General features: G+C 32.8%; 1 protein-coding gene across 2 annotated transcripts in view; it reads right to left on the bottom strand.

Annotated features, from left to right (window-relative positions):
- The window catches only part of MAP3K2 (mitogen-activated protein kinase kinase kinase 2), a 76,812-nt gene that overhangs the window by 13,656 nt on the left and 43,520 nt on the right, over positions 1-19,636 (bottom strand). For both annotated transcript variants that reach the window (XM_016157065.2, XM_036236135.1), the window contains exons 6-15: positions 15,407-15,520; positions 14,940-15,027; positions 11,825-11,955; positions 10,857-10,936; positions 9,540-9,607; positions 9,277-9,369; positions 8,317-8,523; positions 6,738-6,886; positions 6,223-6,354; positions 2,572-2,701 (exon numbers count right to left, since the gene is read on the bottom strand). In XM_016157065.2, coding sequence (XP_016012551.1) covers positions 2,572-2,701; positions 6,223-6,354; positions 6,738-6,886; positions 8,317-8,523; positions 9,277-9,369; positions 9,540-9,607; positions 10,857-10,936; positions 11,825-11,955; positions 14,940-15,027; positions 15,407-15,520 — 1,192 coding nt within the window. The remainder of the gene's footprint in view (positions 1-2,571; positions 2,702-6,222; positions 6,355-6,737; positions 6,887-8,316; positions 8,524-9,276; positions 9,370-9,539; positions 9,608-10,856; positions 10,937-11,824; positions 11,956-14,939; positions 15,028-15,406; positions 15,521-19,636) is intronic.

Below are 19,636 nucleotides of genomic sequence, written 5' to 3' on the forward strand. Positions count from 1 at the left end.
TACCAATGCTGAACCAATGCCTATCCATATGAAGGGCTGAAAAACTGTGTAGCCAGGTTCCCAATATAGTTCTCAAATTTTTTAACTTATTTTGGATAACTTAAAAGTAAGCTAATTAGAGTAGTTTTCAAACATATACAAAAGCAGGTAGAATAGTATACATACTCATCATCCAACCCCAACAACCATATGGATAATCTTTCCCCAACCATACTGCCAGCTACTCCCTCTTCCCCTCTCATATTATCTGAAGCAAATTCAAAACATCATGATCAATAGCTCTTTAAAAAATAAGGAACCTTATTACACCTAAGAGGATGGACAATAATTCCTTAATAATGTTAATATATACTCAGTGTTTTTTTAGTTTCAAAAAAAAAATTACAATTGAAATAAGGTCCACACATTCAGACTCAATGATGTAACTGTTAAGTCTTTCCTGATCAAAAGATCCTTCTAATCTTTCTCCTTTACAATTTATGAAGAATCTAAGTTATTTGCCTGTAGTTTTCTCATGATCTAGATCTATGATCTAAACTGATTCCATCCCAAGAGGTCATATTCATCTGTCTGATATATGTTCTATAATTCTAAAATTTGGTAGCTGAATCTAGAAGCTCGATCAGACTCAGGTTGTTTGTTTGTTTTACAAAACCATTTCATAGATGCTGATGTAGTTTAAGGACAGGAAGGAAGTATGCAATGCTAGATAGTCTCCATTTTAGTGAAGTCAGCAGCTGTTAATGTTTAATGCTTATATCTATTAATTCATTAATGGTTACAAAGTAGTACCCTTCTACCATTCTTTCTTCATTTGTTAGCCAAAATATTTCTATAAAGTTTCCTTTCATCCACTATTAGGTCCTCAATGCTATACTTCATAAAAGAAAGACAAAATAAAGGAACCCTATTATGAAATAATGAGTTGGTTCCCAAGCTACAATGATCAATTAGTTTTCATCCTAAGTTTTCATTATGAACTCGTGGATTTTAAACTTAAAAGTAATCAACTATCTTTTCCTCTGTCAATTTAAAAATTGCTCTTTATAAAAATTGGGGAAATATAGAAAAAATAAAAAATATGCCAAATGATTACCACTCATTCTGCCATTTGAAAATAACCACTGTTAGTCATATGAAAATTCTTCTTCTAGGTCATACTTTAATTTTAATGCAGCTCATTTCCAACCTCCTCATTTTACTGTATGGCCCATCACTCTTCCTGGCAAGGTTAGAAAAGGGTATACTTAGGGAGTAGTTCCGTTCAGTTCCTTTACCTTGTCTCATTATGAGTGCTAAACAGAAACTGGCTTGAAGAGAGATTGTTCCTAACAGAGTAATTCAAATTTAAATACTTTCCCTACATGGTTCTTTAAACTATCAGCTTTTGTACTTGACCATTAAGATCTGCCTAAGCTGGGCAGATCTTGAAATGAAAGAGGCTCCTATTTCTTTTAGATCATGAGCCATGTCCTCATTCTCCCAGACTCACTAGCAAACTCCATCATAGTACATGTGACCTGGCTCAGGTATTCTGGAACAGATTCTACTGTCACCAGAAACTGGTTAGGAATGTTCTCTTTAATCAGAATATGACCATATTCAGGGTGTGGCTCTCCATAGGAAGGAAGTTAACACCTGACAGCTCTTAAGAGCCCCCAGAAAGACCAATCAAAAATAAACTTTTTATTTATTTTATATATCTGTGTATTTATCATTCTTATTGATTGATTGGAATGACTTTGGGGATCACAACCCAGTATTTATAGAACCAAACTTCAGTTTTTATAGAATTGAATCTCCAGGTATATTCTCCAATACAAAGTTTTAAATACTCTCAAAATTTACACACCTCCACCACTTGCTTTTGTCTCACTTTACACATTTACTTTACCTTCCTGACCCCTGAAAACAGATGAGCTTTAAAAAGTGAGCTTAACTGAGTTAAAGTTCATCAAAGTTCAGTGTTAGGCTCTCTCCTTTGAGAGACTTCTTATTCTCTCCCTAGGTAATGACATCCATTCCAATGGCTTTAATTAAATATGATCTCAACGTAAAGTATGTCATCATCGCAGCTAACTTTTGAATGCTTTCTAGGTACCAGGAACTGTTTTAGCATTAACTCATTTAATCCTTACAAGAATCTTATGAGTTAGGTACTCTTGTCACTCTCCTTAAATATGATGAACTGAGGCACAGAGAGATTATGTGTATTGTCCAAAGTAACACTGTTAGTGACGGATAAAGCCCAAATTTGAATTAGGAAATCTGGTGTCAGAGCCCCTTTTCTTAACCACTATATTCTAGCCTACGTTCTAGGTATGAAAACATGTTCTCACTTGAACTTCATTGCTTCTGTGAACCCCCACAAGGGAACTATACAGTTGTGGAAACCTGAACATCAGGACTAGATGGAACACTGAGTTGGTGAGAAAGCAAGATTGTTTTTCTATGGTATTTTAAAAGTGGATGTAACTTAAATGTTAAATTCTTTAACCATATCACTTATTTCATTCACATCACAAAAAAAGAACTATGTACTTAAAATAAAAAATACCTGTTTTTCCTTACCTTTGATATCTCTATGAACAATCATATTACTGTGCAAATAATGGACACCCTCCAGAATCTGACGAGTGTATTTCCTAGTCACATTCTCAGTAAGAGCTCCATATGCTTTTAATTGGTCCTTAATTGAGCCCTAAAAGTAAACAAAAGAAAACTATGGTATGGTTTAAAATAAAAACCACTATTAAACCTTTATTTTTAAAAGAACCCTAGTTCAAGAGTGGGACATTTTAGTTGGAGAGCACAAGAATTCTTAGTAAGGACATTATATGCCATCTCTACTATATTCCCTGACTAGACGTGTGAGTAAGGGTTACAGCTAGAGGAAGCCCTTAAAACTGTTTTTTTGACCAATACTCCTGTTTCTACAACTATGTCGATTCTATCTCCTATTTCTTGCGACTGTGTTTTAAAAAATTCTCCAGTACTTTTATATCCCTTGGTTTTGCACTGAATATATCTTTGTTTTTCCTACTTGCTCTTCTACATGTGTCCTACTTTAATTTTATTTATTTTCTTCTTCTTGTTTTTAGAATAGTGTTTTATTTACATCTGCTAATTAATTTACTTCTCAGGAGGAAGGATGGGTATGATTAGAAAATGAGAATATACATGAGATTTAAAAATTTTTTCCTTTATATACTAAACATTCTAAGTCAAAACACAAAAATACATAAAGAGGGAATTTCAAATTTTCTTAAGTGTTTTTAAGGCAGGACGAGGTGCCAGCTCTGAGAATGCTGAATCAGTCTGAGGTGAGGCATAGGCATCTGAATTTTGCAAAAGCTTCCCTATTGATTCCAGTGTACAAATATGAATAATCGACCACTCTGAAAGATGGAAATAAATGCTTCCTGAGGAACAAAATCTTTTTTAAAAACAGAAAATATATTCAAATGTTTCTGCCTTTCCTTGAAGTTTTGGTAAACAACATACTTTGTCATTTAAAAGTAGATCCTTGGATCCCACGAGTTTAACCATTTGCTGTTTCCATTTTTCATGAACAATCACTGAAGGGATAGCAAGATGCAATTCTGCGGGCCCAAACTTGCAAACACAGGTGGAAAGCCTTAGGCAGTGAATGAATCCAGCCAACCACCCTCATCTATTATTCAATGTGGCTTGTTTGTTCAGTCTACTTATTGTGCCTCTACTTATAGTAATACATAAAATAACAAAGCTAGAAATGAGCTTTCCATACAATATGCCCAATACTTATAGGCTGCAAATGAGTGGTGGACTTATGGATCCTCTAAGCACTCAGGCAGCTGAGCCAGTAGCCTATCACACTAACAGATCCATTGGTATAGTCTGTTCACCTCTATGTACCATAAAATGTTATCTATCTTCTTTAGTGTTAACAACTGAAATGGGTTGGAAAGCACTGTGCACCTAAAAATAGTGTGTGTGCATGTGTGTGTGTAAACCTAACAAAGAAATCAACTGCTAGTCCAAAATAAAATAAAGTTATGGTTCGAGTCTGAAAGTCGTTCCAGATAAACTAAGGAATAGAATGCTACATTTGAGAAGACTGAAGAATGGAATGAAAATTTTGATGAAACCGGAAGCTAGGGTACAAAGGGGTACACTGTACTAAATTTAATGAGAGAAATTATTTAGCATCATTCACAAACTTAGAGATCAGGGAAATCTAAGAACATATATATCCAGGCCACATACGCCATGTGCTTATTACCATATGTACACTTCACTATATTGTCAATGAACTATTATTAATTTGGTAACTTGCTTTTCAAATTCAAGGAATGATAATTTATACTTTGAAGTGATAGCTGCCCTTACAAAACCAAGTGTAGTTAATGAGAAACACAGACATAATACCTCTTCCTGAGAAGTCCTGGTTTAGTCTTAAGATTGCTAAATGTGTAAAGATTATACCCATCTCTATTTGTGAAATAAATCAGTTGTAACCAATTAACTATTTTAATCTTATCTTCAACAATCTGAGTTTCTATTCACACTTATGCATAATTATTTTCTATTTTAATTTAAATATTTATTGCACAAACAGTAATGGAAATCTGAATAAAAGAGAAAAATCAATCAAATCTCAACATAACACATTTTTATTTTCTAAGTGTCTTCCGTCCTTGTCCAAAGACACTTATTAAACATCATAATAATTATTTAAAAATATTTCATTATTTTCTCTTATAAGTACTTCCTCCAACGAAGCCTTCACAATTTTAATTTTTAACATATATTCTTTTAGACAATATCACTATTTACTTCTGTGTGCAATTAATTTCCTTTTTTTCACATCACAGATAATACTAAAATAAATGTATGCAGCCTTTTCCTTCTTTAGGTGTACTTCTGCAGAATAAATTTCTGTGAGATTACCAGTCCAAAAGGCTTCAATATTTTTATAGCCTTTACTACATCTCACCAATGTGTTTTCAAAAGGGGATTTTCTAAAAAACTAATTTACAATGCCAATAGAATCTTTGAAAATAAAAAGTAGCAATATGAGTAAGAACTGTCACTATAAACAGTTAATAATTCCAGAGGAAGAGAAACAAAGTAAAGTTTACACTGAGACAGGATAGTTAAGACTATTACTATGAGATGCTCATTCACCGTTTTACTGATCCATAAGCTTAAACTGGAACCTTGCACATTCTACATATAAATCTAATAAACAACTCCCTTAAAAAGCCATAAATCAAAAACCTTTTCCCTAACATTAAATTAAATTATGGGAATATTAAATTATGAGAATGTATGTATTTTTAAATAAGAACTATACCATCTTGAAAATCATTCGTATTAGGGCATACTCTGCAGATACTAAACATAACATAGAAGGAATGACAGAGTTTGCAAATCATAGAGTTTGTACCTTCTAATGAAATTACTGACTCAGGCAATAATTATCAATTTGTGTTAAAAATATAATGTGAATGGTTGAAAAGGAACTGGATATTCCTATATGCCACTGCTATAGTTCATATTATTTTCTGGTCTTCAGGAAAAACAAAACTTTACAAAGGAGGAATCAGGATGTCAAGGACCTTACTCCAGCAGTCATCTTAGCATAATTAACAATGTTAACAACCAGAAATTGTATATCTCCTAATGGGATGCAACATGAAGTATACAGCATCATCTAAGATGTATTCTAATAAAAAATGTTGAATGAATCTAATTTAGACTTTAGATCTAACCTGGATTTTACAGGAAATAAGGAGATAAAAGAACAAATTATATACAACATCGAGGGGATACAATTAGAGAAATCTATGAGCTGAAACTGTCAACAGAGCAACTAGCCTGGTCTATTTGTCAAATGCAAAAATTGTCCCAGACAGGTGGATATAATGTGTGGTCCTAGACTGGATCCTGGTTTGGATAAACCAACTATTTGGATATATTTAAGGCATTTAGATTATGGACTGCTATGAGGTCTATAACCTATTTTAGTATACTTTAGCATTTTTTAAAAAAATGAGTTAAAAAATACAAAGATAGATGAAGATAGAAAATAAAATTATATTATTAAGCTCTAATTCGAAACTCTTCCAAAAAGTTCTTAACTAGGTGTTACATTTTATAATCAGTTTTATTGTTTTCCTTTCCTCAACTAAGACTTTAAATAGAGTAAGTCTATTTACTAAGGATGTACTAACTTACCCCTGGCATATATTCCATAAATATGGAAAGTGTTTTTTCCTGGGAATCCCTCAAACAGCCATAATATTGAACAATTCGGTCGTGCAGCAAGTTTTTCAACAACTGAATTTCACACTCAAGTGCATTTACTTCCTAAAAGACAGAATTCACTGTTAAATCTTTTGTCCAAATACAAAAGCACTGTTAGTAAAAGCAAAAAAATTCAAACTTCATGGGCTATTGAGGTGATATCATTATGAAATTTTTACTTCCTAAGGAATAAACATTTTAAAGTTTTACATTAACTTTTATAATTGTCCTGGAAGGTAGCTAAAACAACACTAAATCAGATTAGAAATATAACTGGGTATTAAGAGAAAAATCTACAATTCAAAGTATATAAACATATCTCATCTATTTGCTTTGCGAAAAATTTATATTAAGGAAAAATAAAAAATTCTACTGTGTGTTTTGTTTTGGTAAACAAGATTTTTTCATGTGCAGTAATTATGCACTGTTTGTGCAGTGATTCTTACCTTACTGGTCTCAGGGCTATCAGGGTCAAATTGAACTTGCTTAACAGCCAACTCTCTTCCTGTATCGACATCATAACAGAGGTAGACCCTGCCAAAGGCTCCCTGGCCTAGCAGTTTGCCCAATCTCCAGTTGGTTGGAGCACGAGGTGCTAAAAAAGAACATTTTCTTAAAACGAAATAGCCAGGTGGTTAAGGAATAAATGAGTATACTACATTAGTGACTGAATATGCCTGGATATAAGGAAAAATCATGATCCTCCAAGTTCATAATGATCACCTTTGAAAATTTTTCTCAATTTTGTAAGAATTCTAAACCCAAACAAGGTTCATAATCCCTTAACTCATTTTTTTCAGTGAGATTATTGTTTTCCGAGCTTATGAATGTAATACTACCTTTTACTCAATTTGATGCCACTGACTGTAAGATGCACTACTTGTAATCTTTATTGCAGCCACATATATAATTAGTTTTCCATCTGGCTATGATGTAGGAAGTTGGAAAGAGCCTCACTCTCGTTTTAACACAAGAAAATCTTGAAAGCAGCCACAGAGGGGAAAAATCAAACTACAGACAAAAACAAAGATAAGAATTATAGCACACTTCTCAGAAAGTATATAAGCCAGCAGACAATGGAGAAATAGATTTAAAGTGCTGAAAGAAAAAAAACTCCCTGAATTCTACACCCAGAAAAAAAATCTTCCAAAAATAAAATATAAAGACCTTTTTTCAAACAAATAAAAGCTGAAGGAATTTATTGCAAGCAGAGTTGTAGTACAACAAAGGTTAAAATAATTATTCAGGTGAAGGAATTTGATACCTGATGGATTCTTGGATCTATGTAAAGATCTATAGAAATAAACTAAATGTACATATAAAAGACATCCTTCTCTTATTTTTTAATCACTTTAAATGATACCTGTCTAAAGTGAAAATAGCAGCAATAGATATTAAAGTAAAATATGACAACACTAGCACAGGAGAGGAATTTGGAGTATGCAAATATTGCTGACATTTCTTTGTGCATGAATCTTTGTATGCATCGCTTACATGACAAAGTCCACATATTTCACAATCAGGCCTCAGTTACCATTCTAGACCTATTCCCACTCTTTCAAAGTTAGATATTCTCCACTTCAGCCCAAAAAGAACTATTCCCCACTTTGAGAACATGCCATGGCCTCTAGTACATGTCACACCTCCTACTCACATTTAAGATCTAGATTAAATGCTATACTGTAATTATTTCTCCACACATCATTCTCCCCATTAGATTACATCTCAGAGGTTATATTTGAAGTCTCAGAGCAGGAACTCAACAAGGACATGTGAAGCGAATTAATGGATGACTAACTGGTAACAATTTTCCTAATAAAAGCAAAGGACAGAATCATCTAATGTAATTAGCAGAAATACCATGCTTACACCTGATATTCCAACCACCTTTAGAAATACCATTTTTACATCTTTTGAGAAGTTGGTCTCACTATGAGGATCAGCTTAGCATTTATTCCTTTTAATACTATAAAATTCTGTAGAGTTTCTGTTATACATTTCACTATTCCAATTTCTATTACTTACAGCGGCTGGGTGGGCTGATGTCCATTACAGTCAAAGTAGGATTGTCTATATCACTTCCCCTTCTTCTTATTCGACTATCATCATACTCTGGGGTAAAGGTACTGCTTCCACTACTAGTGCTTAAGGAGTGATCAGTAGGACTAAAACTCACAGGAGACCGGAAGCTGGTCCCCTGGGTCCTTCTAGCTCTTGGAAAAGTTTTACGACCTACAAAATGAAAATATAATTACCTCAAAACTTTCATTAATATGTTGTAATTGAATGTATTTAAAATCTGTAATGTAAGGAACAGAAATTTGTCCTGTGACTAGGCTAAGAAACCAAAATATCAATGATTATTTGATTATATGTTTTAAACCTAGGAGTAGTGGTTTTCTTTTAAGAGTTCAAGAAAATATCCTTGTGAAAGTGCATCATGAAGTCAATAATGAAAATACGAGGAAGACGAAAAATAAAAGCAAATATGAAAGTAGGGGAAAAATGAACAGCATCTGAATACAAATTCGAATAATCTCATGTGAAAACATATGCACACATACATTCATAAAATCATAGAACTCCTTTACTTTTGGATGAAAAAAAGAATTTTATTCTCACTTCCAATAATAATTTAAAATATAAAACAAAAATTGTAAAGTTTATAAGTTGCAACATTTTTTCCTTAAAAAGGAAATACAAGTATGAATTTCATCAAGGAGTAACTTTCTAATTAATATCATTTATTAATGACTCCTTTTCTTCTTAGGGAAAGATAAATACTATGAGGTAAGTTGGCATAAAGTTAAGATATTAGAGTTTTAGTTATAATTCAATTTGTTTAAAAAAATTTTTAGGCAGAAAACTAATTGATTTGGAAACAAATTTATTTTTAATAGTATTATTTAAATAAGGAAATATTATTTTTATTATTTTTGAGAATGTCCATGAACTGTTTTTGCGATCTAATTTCCAGCAACTTACCATCATTATACTCTTGATGGTGATATGAAACATGATACCTTCTTGGATATGTTCCTCCTTTTCCAAATTTCTCAAAGATAGGGTTATCACAGTCTATTAATACATATAAGAAATTTGTATGTTAATAAGTCAAATATTTCTAATGATGAAAAACACATTTACACATTTTTATTTGATTAAAAAATAATTCCCCTCTTCTTACCATCTAAAACATCATTCAATGACATAAATATTTAAACATTTAGAATGTAGATAAATCTAACCTGAAAATTCCTGATGATTATCTGGGTAGCTCTGTGCCCTAGGCATTCGTGATTTTGGATAGCTTTCTCTAAAAGCAGAAAATATCACATTCAATTAAGACATTTGTAAATAAGACATTAATAAGTCTTTATGCAATATTAAAATTGGCCCATAGAGAACAGTGGTAAAAATGATACACTTGGAAATTAGGGATGTTTGGAAATACTTGTGCTTCAATCCTAGCCTTGCCACCTAGCTGGCTGTTACAACATTGGCAAATCACCTTTCTAAGACTGTTTCAACATCTATAGAAAGGAGATAATTTCCATCTACAGTCATGCCACCATGAATAAGCCTGATCCTGTCTGATCTCAGAAGCTAAGCAGGGTTATTACTTGGATGAGAGACCACGTAGGAAGACCAGGCCCTGTAGGCATAAAAAATAAGGGATTGTAAACTGACAAGGTCCTTGCAATCTGTGAGGTCAACCACGGGTTGCCTCACTTCAAAAAAAAAAGAGAGTGATAATTTCCAACTCATCAAGTATATAGATTTCATTCACATTTCTATTCTCTTGAATTTATTAAATGTTTTAAATGTCTATCTTGAGGTAGACATGGGCAAAGACAAAGGTTTCATGTACACGGATAACAGAAAATTAAATGTATATTCCCATGCAGTATTAGTTATATTTTCACAGTTTTCTTTCATAAAGCAATCCTAAAGGAGAATACACAGGTAAAGACTTTAATAAAGACATTGACTCTGTGCAACAGGGTGACTTTGTGTGCTACAGGTGGACGTTGTCCAAACTGAGACCAGGAGAGAGGGAACACCTGTAACAAAATAATCACAGTTGCAATCTGACCTGCCTTATATTCCTAAACAGCTATTTCACAAAACAAAAGTACTTAAATTTTAAATCACAACCAACATACTGGGCCACAATTACCAAAAATATAAGTTATTTATAAATGGGTGCCAAATCCAGAACAGGTAAAACAACTCAAATCTCCAAAACCAAACATATTAATAAAAAATTTGATAGTTTTGCCAACACAGTTTTAAAAGTAAACTTACATAAATTCTCAGTTTGCATTTAGCTTTAAATACAAAATTTTGGCAATTATAATCAGATATCACTTTAATAATGATATTGAGCCCCATGAGGTTAAGAGGTTTATCCAAACTTTAAGAAAATTCATTAGCCATAAGTATAGACAAGTATCAATTACATTCTCTGAACGTAGCACAAGAGTTCATAACATACTATCATACATATATATATGCATATTTACCCACAAATATATTAAAAACAAAACTACAATCAACATTACCCATCCAAAGGACTATCGAGTGATGGACAACTTCCTGAGCCAGAATTTTCAGGGCTGCTTAAAGATAATGGGTCCAGCATCTAGAAAAATATAGAGTTCCACTATAATTTGATGCGATATAACCAGAAGTTAGTTTTTTAAACAGCTTTATTGATATAATTCATGTAACATAAAATTCACCCACTTAAAATGTAAAATTCAATGGTTTTAGTATATTGAGAGTTATGCAACTCTCGCCACAATCTCAGAACACTTTCAGGACCTAAAAAAGAAACCTCATATTTAATAGCAGTCACTACCCAGTTACTCATTTTTAAATGTTTAAAATGTAGTTGTCCCTCATAGGTGGGCTAAGACTTCAAAATTTCCTGAGAGAAAAATACACTTTCTCTATGGACTATCAGCTAAATGATTTCACGTAATTTTGCTCACTGAAAACCAAAGGTCCCACCTAAATTGAGACTCATGATGCTGTGACTGCTACATTATTAGAAAATGAAAACTGCAATAATATAAGCAGCCAATGCAATGTTAAGGAAACAGGAGCAACTCCATAGAGAAACTTCAATACTAAAAAACTTTTAAAAACCTTTTAAAATGTTCTAGAAAGCTGACAAACCTCACCTTCATGAAGTTAAATATATGTAGTTTTAAAGTATCTTTCAAATGTTATTTTTAGGATCTGAATATTAATCCCAGGATTACAAACACATGCATTTATTCATTTATGGATGAGCAATATAAGAAAATCAGTCTTTTCAGCTTTCCATTTTTCTCTATATATGAATACACACAAGAACATGTAAATTAGTGGGCAATTTCCTTCATTTTTTACTATTTTGTTCACTTAAGATGGAAGGTATAGGGGCAGAGAAGAGGTAAAACACACACACACCCCTGCCAAATCGCACTGACCTTGACAACATTCCTTTTAATGAAATAAAAAACCATATCCAACTTTTGCTTACTTGGTCCATGCTCTCTGGAATGAACTCTCCTTCACTGTTGATACTGGTGAATGACCCATTCCGGGCAACTTGGTGTAATTCATCTGGAATGTATCCTGGGGGAGGGGAGCTTCGATCTCTACCAGCGGGACCTCAAAGGAGAAAATATATGATTTTATAAATATCAGCATGAACCAATTTTTGTTTTAATTAAATACAAGCACGGAATTTCTGGACTATGGTATAAAAATTTTAGCAACTGAAACTCAGTTTTTATTAAAACTTATCAGAACATTCAGGTCTATAAAGCTTCAAATGTTTTTATAACTTTCTAAACTCCCACCCTACTATAATTATTAACCTCACTGTAATATTCATTTGTACTTATTAGGTAGTATAGTCTTCTTACTGCATTATGGGGTTAATAATACAATAAAGATTTTAAGATAAATGCCACTGCTTCTGAACTTCCAGAGGTCACCTGTATCCATGTGTTACCTCTTAACAGTGTAAAGAATACAGGCTTCAGAGTCAGACCTAAGTTTGAATCTCAGTTCCAGTTATTTATCAGCTGTGTGTCTTTGGGAAAGTTATCCAATTTCCATGAACTTGTTTCCACACCTATAAACACAGTACTAAATCCTTCCTTTGCAAGGGTATTGTGATAGTAAAATTATTCATAATAAACATATGCTATCTATATTTGGCTCTATGTTCTTTCCATTTCTGCTCTTTAATTTTTAGAAACCTAAAGTGAGATGACTTCTTAATCACTTAGCCCATATTGGTGTGTTTTCCACTTGGAGGCCCAGATTTTATTCCTGAGTACTTAAAATTAGACTTGTGTGTGGCAAGCCATGTTTAGAAAATCAGAGAATCGAATATAGTTCATCTAATTAATCACTGCATTTCTTATTAAACAATAATCCCCTTATTTTTACCTGGTTCTATAGAAATAACGCTATGTTTATTAACATAGTTTTTCCCTTTTTTTTACTAATTTTTTGAAATTATATAAAAAAAGATAGGGGGAAGTTATGTGAGCATTAAAAGTTCTAGTCAGATTTAAAGCAAAAAAGGTTTTTGCCTTATGTTAAGGAGTTATTTTAAGTATACGCCAGCATTTGTTAATAATGAGATAGAAAGGGGTTACCAACAGATGTGCATAAAAGAGGTAATTTCTTACACTTGACTCTAAAATGATTAGGAGGGCTCAACTTTCAGCCAGGAATTGACTTAGGCTTTGTAATACATATGAGTACATTTTTTATCATATTTTTGTGATCTTTGTGATCATATGATCACAACTATGATATTTTTATTCCTTCCATATACCTTTGTTTATAAAAAAAAACACAATACACTCATTACTGAAAGGAGATAGGGAATTAAAATAACTATGAAAATCTCTTCTTCTTTTTGATAACTCATTTTTCTTAACCTTTGTTAGTAATGGGTTGCCAAAGCATCCTTAGTTAAGACCTCCACACCAGTATATATTCCCATCCCAAAAGCAGTTTTTCTTCTAGCTATCTTTTATGAAAATCACCAAAGGGAATAATTGTCAGTAAATAAGGAAAAAAGATAATGGTTATATCTATCAAAACCATTCCAAGTTTAAAGAGGTACCAAAAAAAGATCAGTAATTTTATATTTTATAATTTCCAGTTTCTTCTTATGTCAGCAATGAAGTCAAACAACAAGAATATTTATCAGTAGAACAAGAGTGAGGCATTCAGTACAATTTTAATTCAAAATGAATTTAAAATAGTCAGTTTAAATAGTGTATTTAGCTTGTTCTGCATAATGCAACTAAAATGATTTGGTAATTTTTTAATGTTAAAATGATAGGTACTATGTACTATAATATGATAAGAAAAGGAAATAAAGAAATGTATAATTAATAATAGTCATGCCTTCTAGTTTGAAAAGCAAAATGTACTTTAAAAGTATTCTCTCAATTTATTGCTACAACGTCATGATTTAAAGTTGAGGAAAAAGTTAATGATCTCAAGTTAATTAGAGAGCTGGAATTAGAATTCAAGGACGCCTAATGTTCTTTCACCAAAATTTAAAATTATATCAAAATATATCCAAATGAAGACAAGCAATTTTTATTTTACATATATATTATCTCCACTGATCACATTTACAGCATTTCTGAAACCAAAAATAGGACTTTCGTTAAGACTGACACTTAAAAGAAAATAGTCATAAAATACTTTCTTCTAGGGACCAAAACAAAGTAACATTTTTTGGTGGTTCACATGCTAATTTAATCTTTTATTTCATTATTAACAGTCCTCTTCTGTTTACATCTTAGATTCCCAATTACATCTCTTATTTTGTCCCACTCTCCTGCTTCCTCCCTTTTCATGTTTTGTGTCTTCTTCTACTTTTCCCCTTTGAATCCATCAATCAAGTATGTTTTCATACTATCTTTACTGACAACATTCACTGTCCTATTTGTAAAAACATTTATACCAGTGGTTTTTGAGCAATGCAATGCTCTTATATAAAAATGCACATTATCAATGTTTTATACAAATTGAAGAAGATACAGAAAAACTGGGGAGTTTGGAGCACCTCTGCCCACTCCATGACCCTCTAATAAGCCTCCTTTAAAAAAAAAAAAAAAAAAAAAGGCATACAGGATGCATTTCTCTTTATACCAAAAGCTTAATTGTAGCAACATATTATTAATGGCAAATAAAAATTGAATCCTAATAAAATATCAATAAAGCATTATCTGGAAATTTTAAGCAATCCTCATTTTGATAGCATTCTTGACATTAACAAAAATTTAGAGAAAAGTTTCTGAACTTAGTCCACCATTAATTATAATATATTAAAATACTTCTTTTAATTTTTCCCTCCAGTTTATTTGTACAGTTAAAATTCGAGTAATTTGAATTTGTTAAACATTAAAATACCTTGGGGGTATATAAAGAAATAAAATATTTAAGTTGGAGACTGCTAATCCTGTAATGCCTGACATAATTTTGCAAAGACAAATACTAGGACATGAGATAAATTAGGGTGCTATTCATCAGGGTTTTGTCTAGGTGTTACATTAAAGGATGGAGAAGAAACTAAGAAATCACCCATTTCATGATTCAGATACTAGCTTTCTTACCTATTATAGAGAGCCGTTTTTTCCTCTCTGCTCCAAATACTGTGTTATCTAAATCTTCTAGTGATGGCGATGGTTCTAAATTAGTAGCCTACAAAGGAAAAAGGATGATTAATGTTATTCTTCCCCTTCAAGGCTTTAAACAGAATCCTCTCCCCAACCAAAACCAATCTAGATAACCTCCATTGTTTGTGGGTCTTATCAAGTCTGCTCTTTGAAATTTTATTTTAACATAATTCTTCCCAAGTTCTCAGTTTCTATTAGTTTCATATGTACAGAATATTAAACTTACTTATATTTTGCCTATATAGCTTTGAGAAGCAGGAATATTAAATTACAGCAATTACAATGTGTAAATTTACATTTAATCATGTTGAAAATATATCATAGAATGTAATTATGATTCATATATTGACTTTTACAGGCATAAATCCTATAATTCTTATTAAAAAAAAAATCCCACATCATACCTGTGTACTTCCATTTATTACAAGTAATAGCTTGAGGCTCTTCATATGAATACTACGATCCAGCAGTTCCACAGCTTTGTCCAAGTCATCCTGGGTAGTTAATGGAATTACCAACTAAACAAAAAGGAACATAGGAGTCATGCAGCCATCTCGCCAGGTCAAGTCCTTCAGGGAGCATCTCCATTACTATGGAATTATAAATCTCAAAATACCTTGCTCTTTGATCAGCATAATGAAATTCTGAATGCATATATATCTATCTAGACTGTTTTGTACTTCCTATCCTACCACCACTAAAATCATAGAATAAATGTGAACAATTTTTTTTGCTTTATTAATCATTAAATTCTTCTAGAAAACACATTTAGAAATTAATTTTCTACAATATTTCCATAATACTGCTAAACTTAATTTATAGCATCTTCACCCCCAAATATCATGAAGGAGTACACACAGAAACTATGGAAAATAAAAGGTACTATCTTTCATCTGCATTGATGAAACTTTTAGTGTTTTTTTCAATAGTAATCACTGACTTGATTTGCATTCTCACAACGTATGCTTATCAACATGCCAAATGAGCATCTGTGACAGCTACAACAGAGGGGAACTCATATGCCTGATCCTGGTGACTTGACCACTACACTCTAACACAAATAAGCTAAATGAGTCAGCAATCCCATAGTGAATCCTGAATGTGGAAATCTGCTTTCATTTGTCCTCCCATAGACCAGACATTATAAAGCAAGAATCCCCGACACCTGGGCCACGGACTGGTACAGGTCCATGGCCTATAAGAACCAGGCCGCATAGCAGGAAGTGAGCGGTCGGCAAGTGAGTGAAGCTTCATCTGTATTTGCAGCTGCTACCAAGCGCTAGCATCACCGCCTCAGCTCCACCTCAGATCATCAGGTATTAGATTCTCATAGGAGCACCGGTCCCTGGTGCCAAAAAGGTTGGGGACTGCTGTTATAAAGGACAAAAAAAGCACCTGGCAGGCTTGAGAACAAACGTGATTCATATAATTTAACAGTATCAAAATACTTTTTTCTTTTGTAAAAAATGTAAGCTTAGTAACTTAAGATGACTCTGTCAATAATCTACAAAGTACATTCCATTTCATTGAAAGAAGGACCAAATAAAAACAAGTGAACATATCCCACACTTGTTAGCCTAATCTAATCAACACAGTATATAAGCCATTCAAATGTAAAAGCATAATCAGTTTTGGGTCTTCTACAGTATAAATTCCTTGAAATCAAGGACCTACTCCCCCAACTCCACCCCCTCCACATACACACCAACAATTAACATGGAGCACAGCAAAGAGCAAACACTTGACAAACATTGTTTAATAGCTATCATAGGGTGAAAACTTCATTTGTACCCAAACCTACAGGTGACATGGTGTGCACTGATTCTCTGCAGATTTCTTTATGAAAAAAATTCAATGTTTTAAGAAAGGCTGCCAGACACAAATATAGCAGTTTCTGATGTGGTAGGAACTTAATTCTTTATATCAGTCTATGGTAAAACTGGTTTCACAGTAAGTTGTTTCGCTTATAAAGTTGCAAAACTTGTGGACAATGTTAAGTGAGGACTCGTGTATAAAGCAGAATTCTATCATACAATCTACTAATGTTTAATCTACATGAATTCTATCATACAATCTACTAATGTTTACTCTGTACCTGAAATTATATTTCCAATTTCTGTGTAACTAATTTTATACAACTTATCAGCTAACCAGACCTTTGTTTTCTCTATGAGAATTTTTTCTAATAAAAAAAGATTTTTAACTGTTTGGTATCATAGAACAAGCCTGATCTACTTAAATTCTTTTCATTAGCCTATCAATTATGAACCATATTGGAACATCTTGTTCCTATATTTAACATATTTTTCATTATATTTTAAGCACCAGAAAACATTTTAAAGCAATGATAAGGATTGTTTTACCAGTATTTCGAGGAGAAAGCCATAATATTTATTTTTATTACATATATATTTATAATTGGGATGTTTACTTCTCCAAGGTACTGTTGCTTTTGGAGGAAAAGACACTAGTTAAAATCACAGTATTAACGTAAATGATTTTGCTCTTCTTCAGTTTGCTAACAAGAAATCTGGAGTGACAGCTTGTACTACTGCCTATGGTTCTGATACCCCTCATATGTTCTAAGGTCACCTATTACAAATTTTAAAATGAGAACTATGAGTCAATAAGTCCCAGCTTGTCTAAATTATACTAAATAAGTTATACAATGTTTTCCTGCTTGATAAATTCATTTCAGCTTCATTCCTGACATTGATTTCCTTCTGGCTTATTGATAAATCCATTAAATGTTAATATAAATCTTTTCTGAAAAGAAAACTAAAATTTTAGTTTAAAAACCCACTAAACAGAACCTAAGTTTGAAAAAAGTGAATTATCTTCCTGACTTCACAGACTGAAACATGAAAATAGTCCATAAAACAGTTTTCCTCCTCTACCCATCTAAAATGGGTAGATTATAGAAAATCCACTTACTTTGCACAACCCCATATCTATCCCCCATGGCAACATACGCACAGACACACACACACACTTGACACTTTATTAGATAAACAGGAGCCCAACCAATAAATCCAATCAATCCCAGCTTGAATTTCATGGTTGTTTGAGTTTTGGAAAACTTGAAGTTTACAGAATAATGTTTTTTCTTTAGAAAAGAGAAACTTATACTAGAAACTATTTATAGAATTGTAATAATCAGCAGTATAAATGAGATTTTTGCTTTGTCTATAGGTCCACAAAACTAATACCCCTTATAAATTTTTAGCTCATACTCCCAATGTTTAAGGGCATGCACTGAGTGGGTCATAATGTGAATTAGGACATGGTTAATTCAGAGAATCACAGATTCTCACAGAATCTCTTGAGTTGCAAGAACTTGCACATAACGTAATCTCACCCTAATGCCTCCTCTACCACATTCCTGCCAAGAGGCTGCCCAGATATAATGGCAGAACCACTCCCAGAAATTCTTCCAAAAGCATGAGAAAAAGCAGAAAATGGAAAAATTTTCCTATTTTTAGAAAAATGAGAACTATAGATCAATTAACTTAATGTCAGTCCTTGAGAAAACCTACACAAAAATTATAAAAACAAATTGGGAAAACTCAGCAAAGAAACAATAATTTTAGGCACTAGAACAGGTACACTACAAACAAATAATGTCAAACTAACATCATTTTTCTTGACAGACTTACAAGGCTGGTAGATCAAGACAATATTATAGTCTTAATGTATCTGGACATTTAAAACTTTTCTGTGATACAATTTTAAACCAAACAAAAACAAAGATGTATCTGGGTGCCCCTAGAAATGTAACATGAGATAAAGATTCAAATTCAAGCCTGTTTATATGGAAAGAGACACTAGGAAACACTTGTAGGGGGACGGGGAAGACAGGGAAGAGAAGGAGGCCCATAAAGAGTGTATTATCTAACAAGTTACTGCTGTGGTCAGGGGGAGCCTATCCATCACGACTTCCCACTCCATCCTTGAGCCGCATCTCACATCTATACCCCAAACCCCAAAATGTACTTCAGCCTAGGCCCACCCTCTAGGCATACCCCTAAAAAGCCATCAGAGTCTCAGGGGCTAACAGTTGGAAATCAGGCCAGAACCAACAGAAATAAATGTCAAGATAGGGTCAGGCACAAAAGGTGTTCATGGCTAACTGAAAAGCCAAAAAGTATTTGAAAAATAAAATTTTAAGGTATTATGACAGGATAGTACTCATCACTTTGTTCAAGGATATTATTTGTTTGGATGTGGATTTTTTATCAAAATATTTTGTTTTCAGCTTTAAGTGGTTTTCTTTAGATAAAGCTATATTAGCGTATTCCTCTAACAATTATTCATTTGAAATTATAATATTTTCAAATATTTTTATTTGCATAATGCTTTTTTGACATTTGCAAATCAATTTCACAATTTCTACAATTAATTTTTACTAAGCTTTCCACTGCCACTCCATTCTCACTGGCACTTTCCTATTCCTGAAACACATAAGTCTTAGCCATCTCAGAGCCTCTGCACTGCTCTCAGGCTGCTTTCTCTACCAGGAACATTCTTCCCCTCAAACTCTTTGCAAGACTGGCTTTTCATACTTCAAGTCTCTGTAATGAAATATTAGCACCTCAGTTAACTGTCTTGCTACCAAAGCTCAGTCTCTATAGCCA

Source organism: Rousettus aegyptiacus, unplaced genomic scaffold (assembly GCF_014176215.1).
Source record: "Rousettus aegyptiacus isolate mRouAeg1 unplaced genomic scaffold, mRouAeg1.p scaffold_m13_p_2, whole genome shotgun sequence".
NCBI classification, from domain to species: Eukaryota; Metazoa; Chordata; class Mammalia; order Chiroptera; family Pteropodidae; genus Rousettus; species Rousettus aegyptiacus.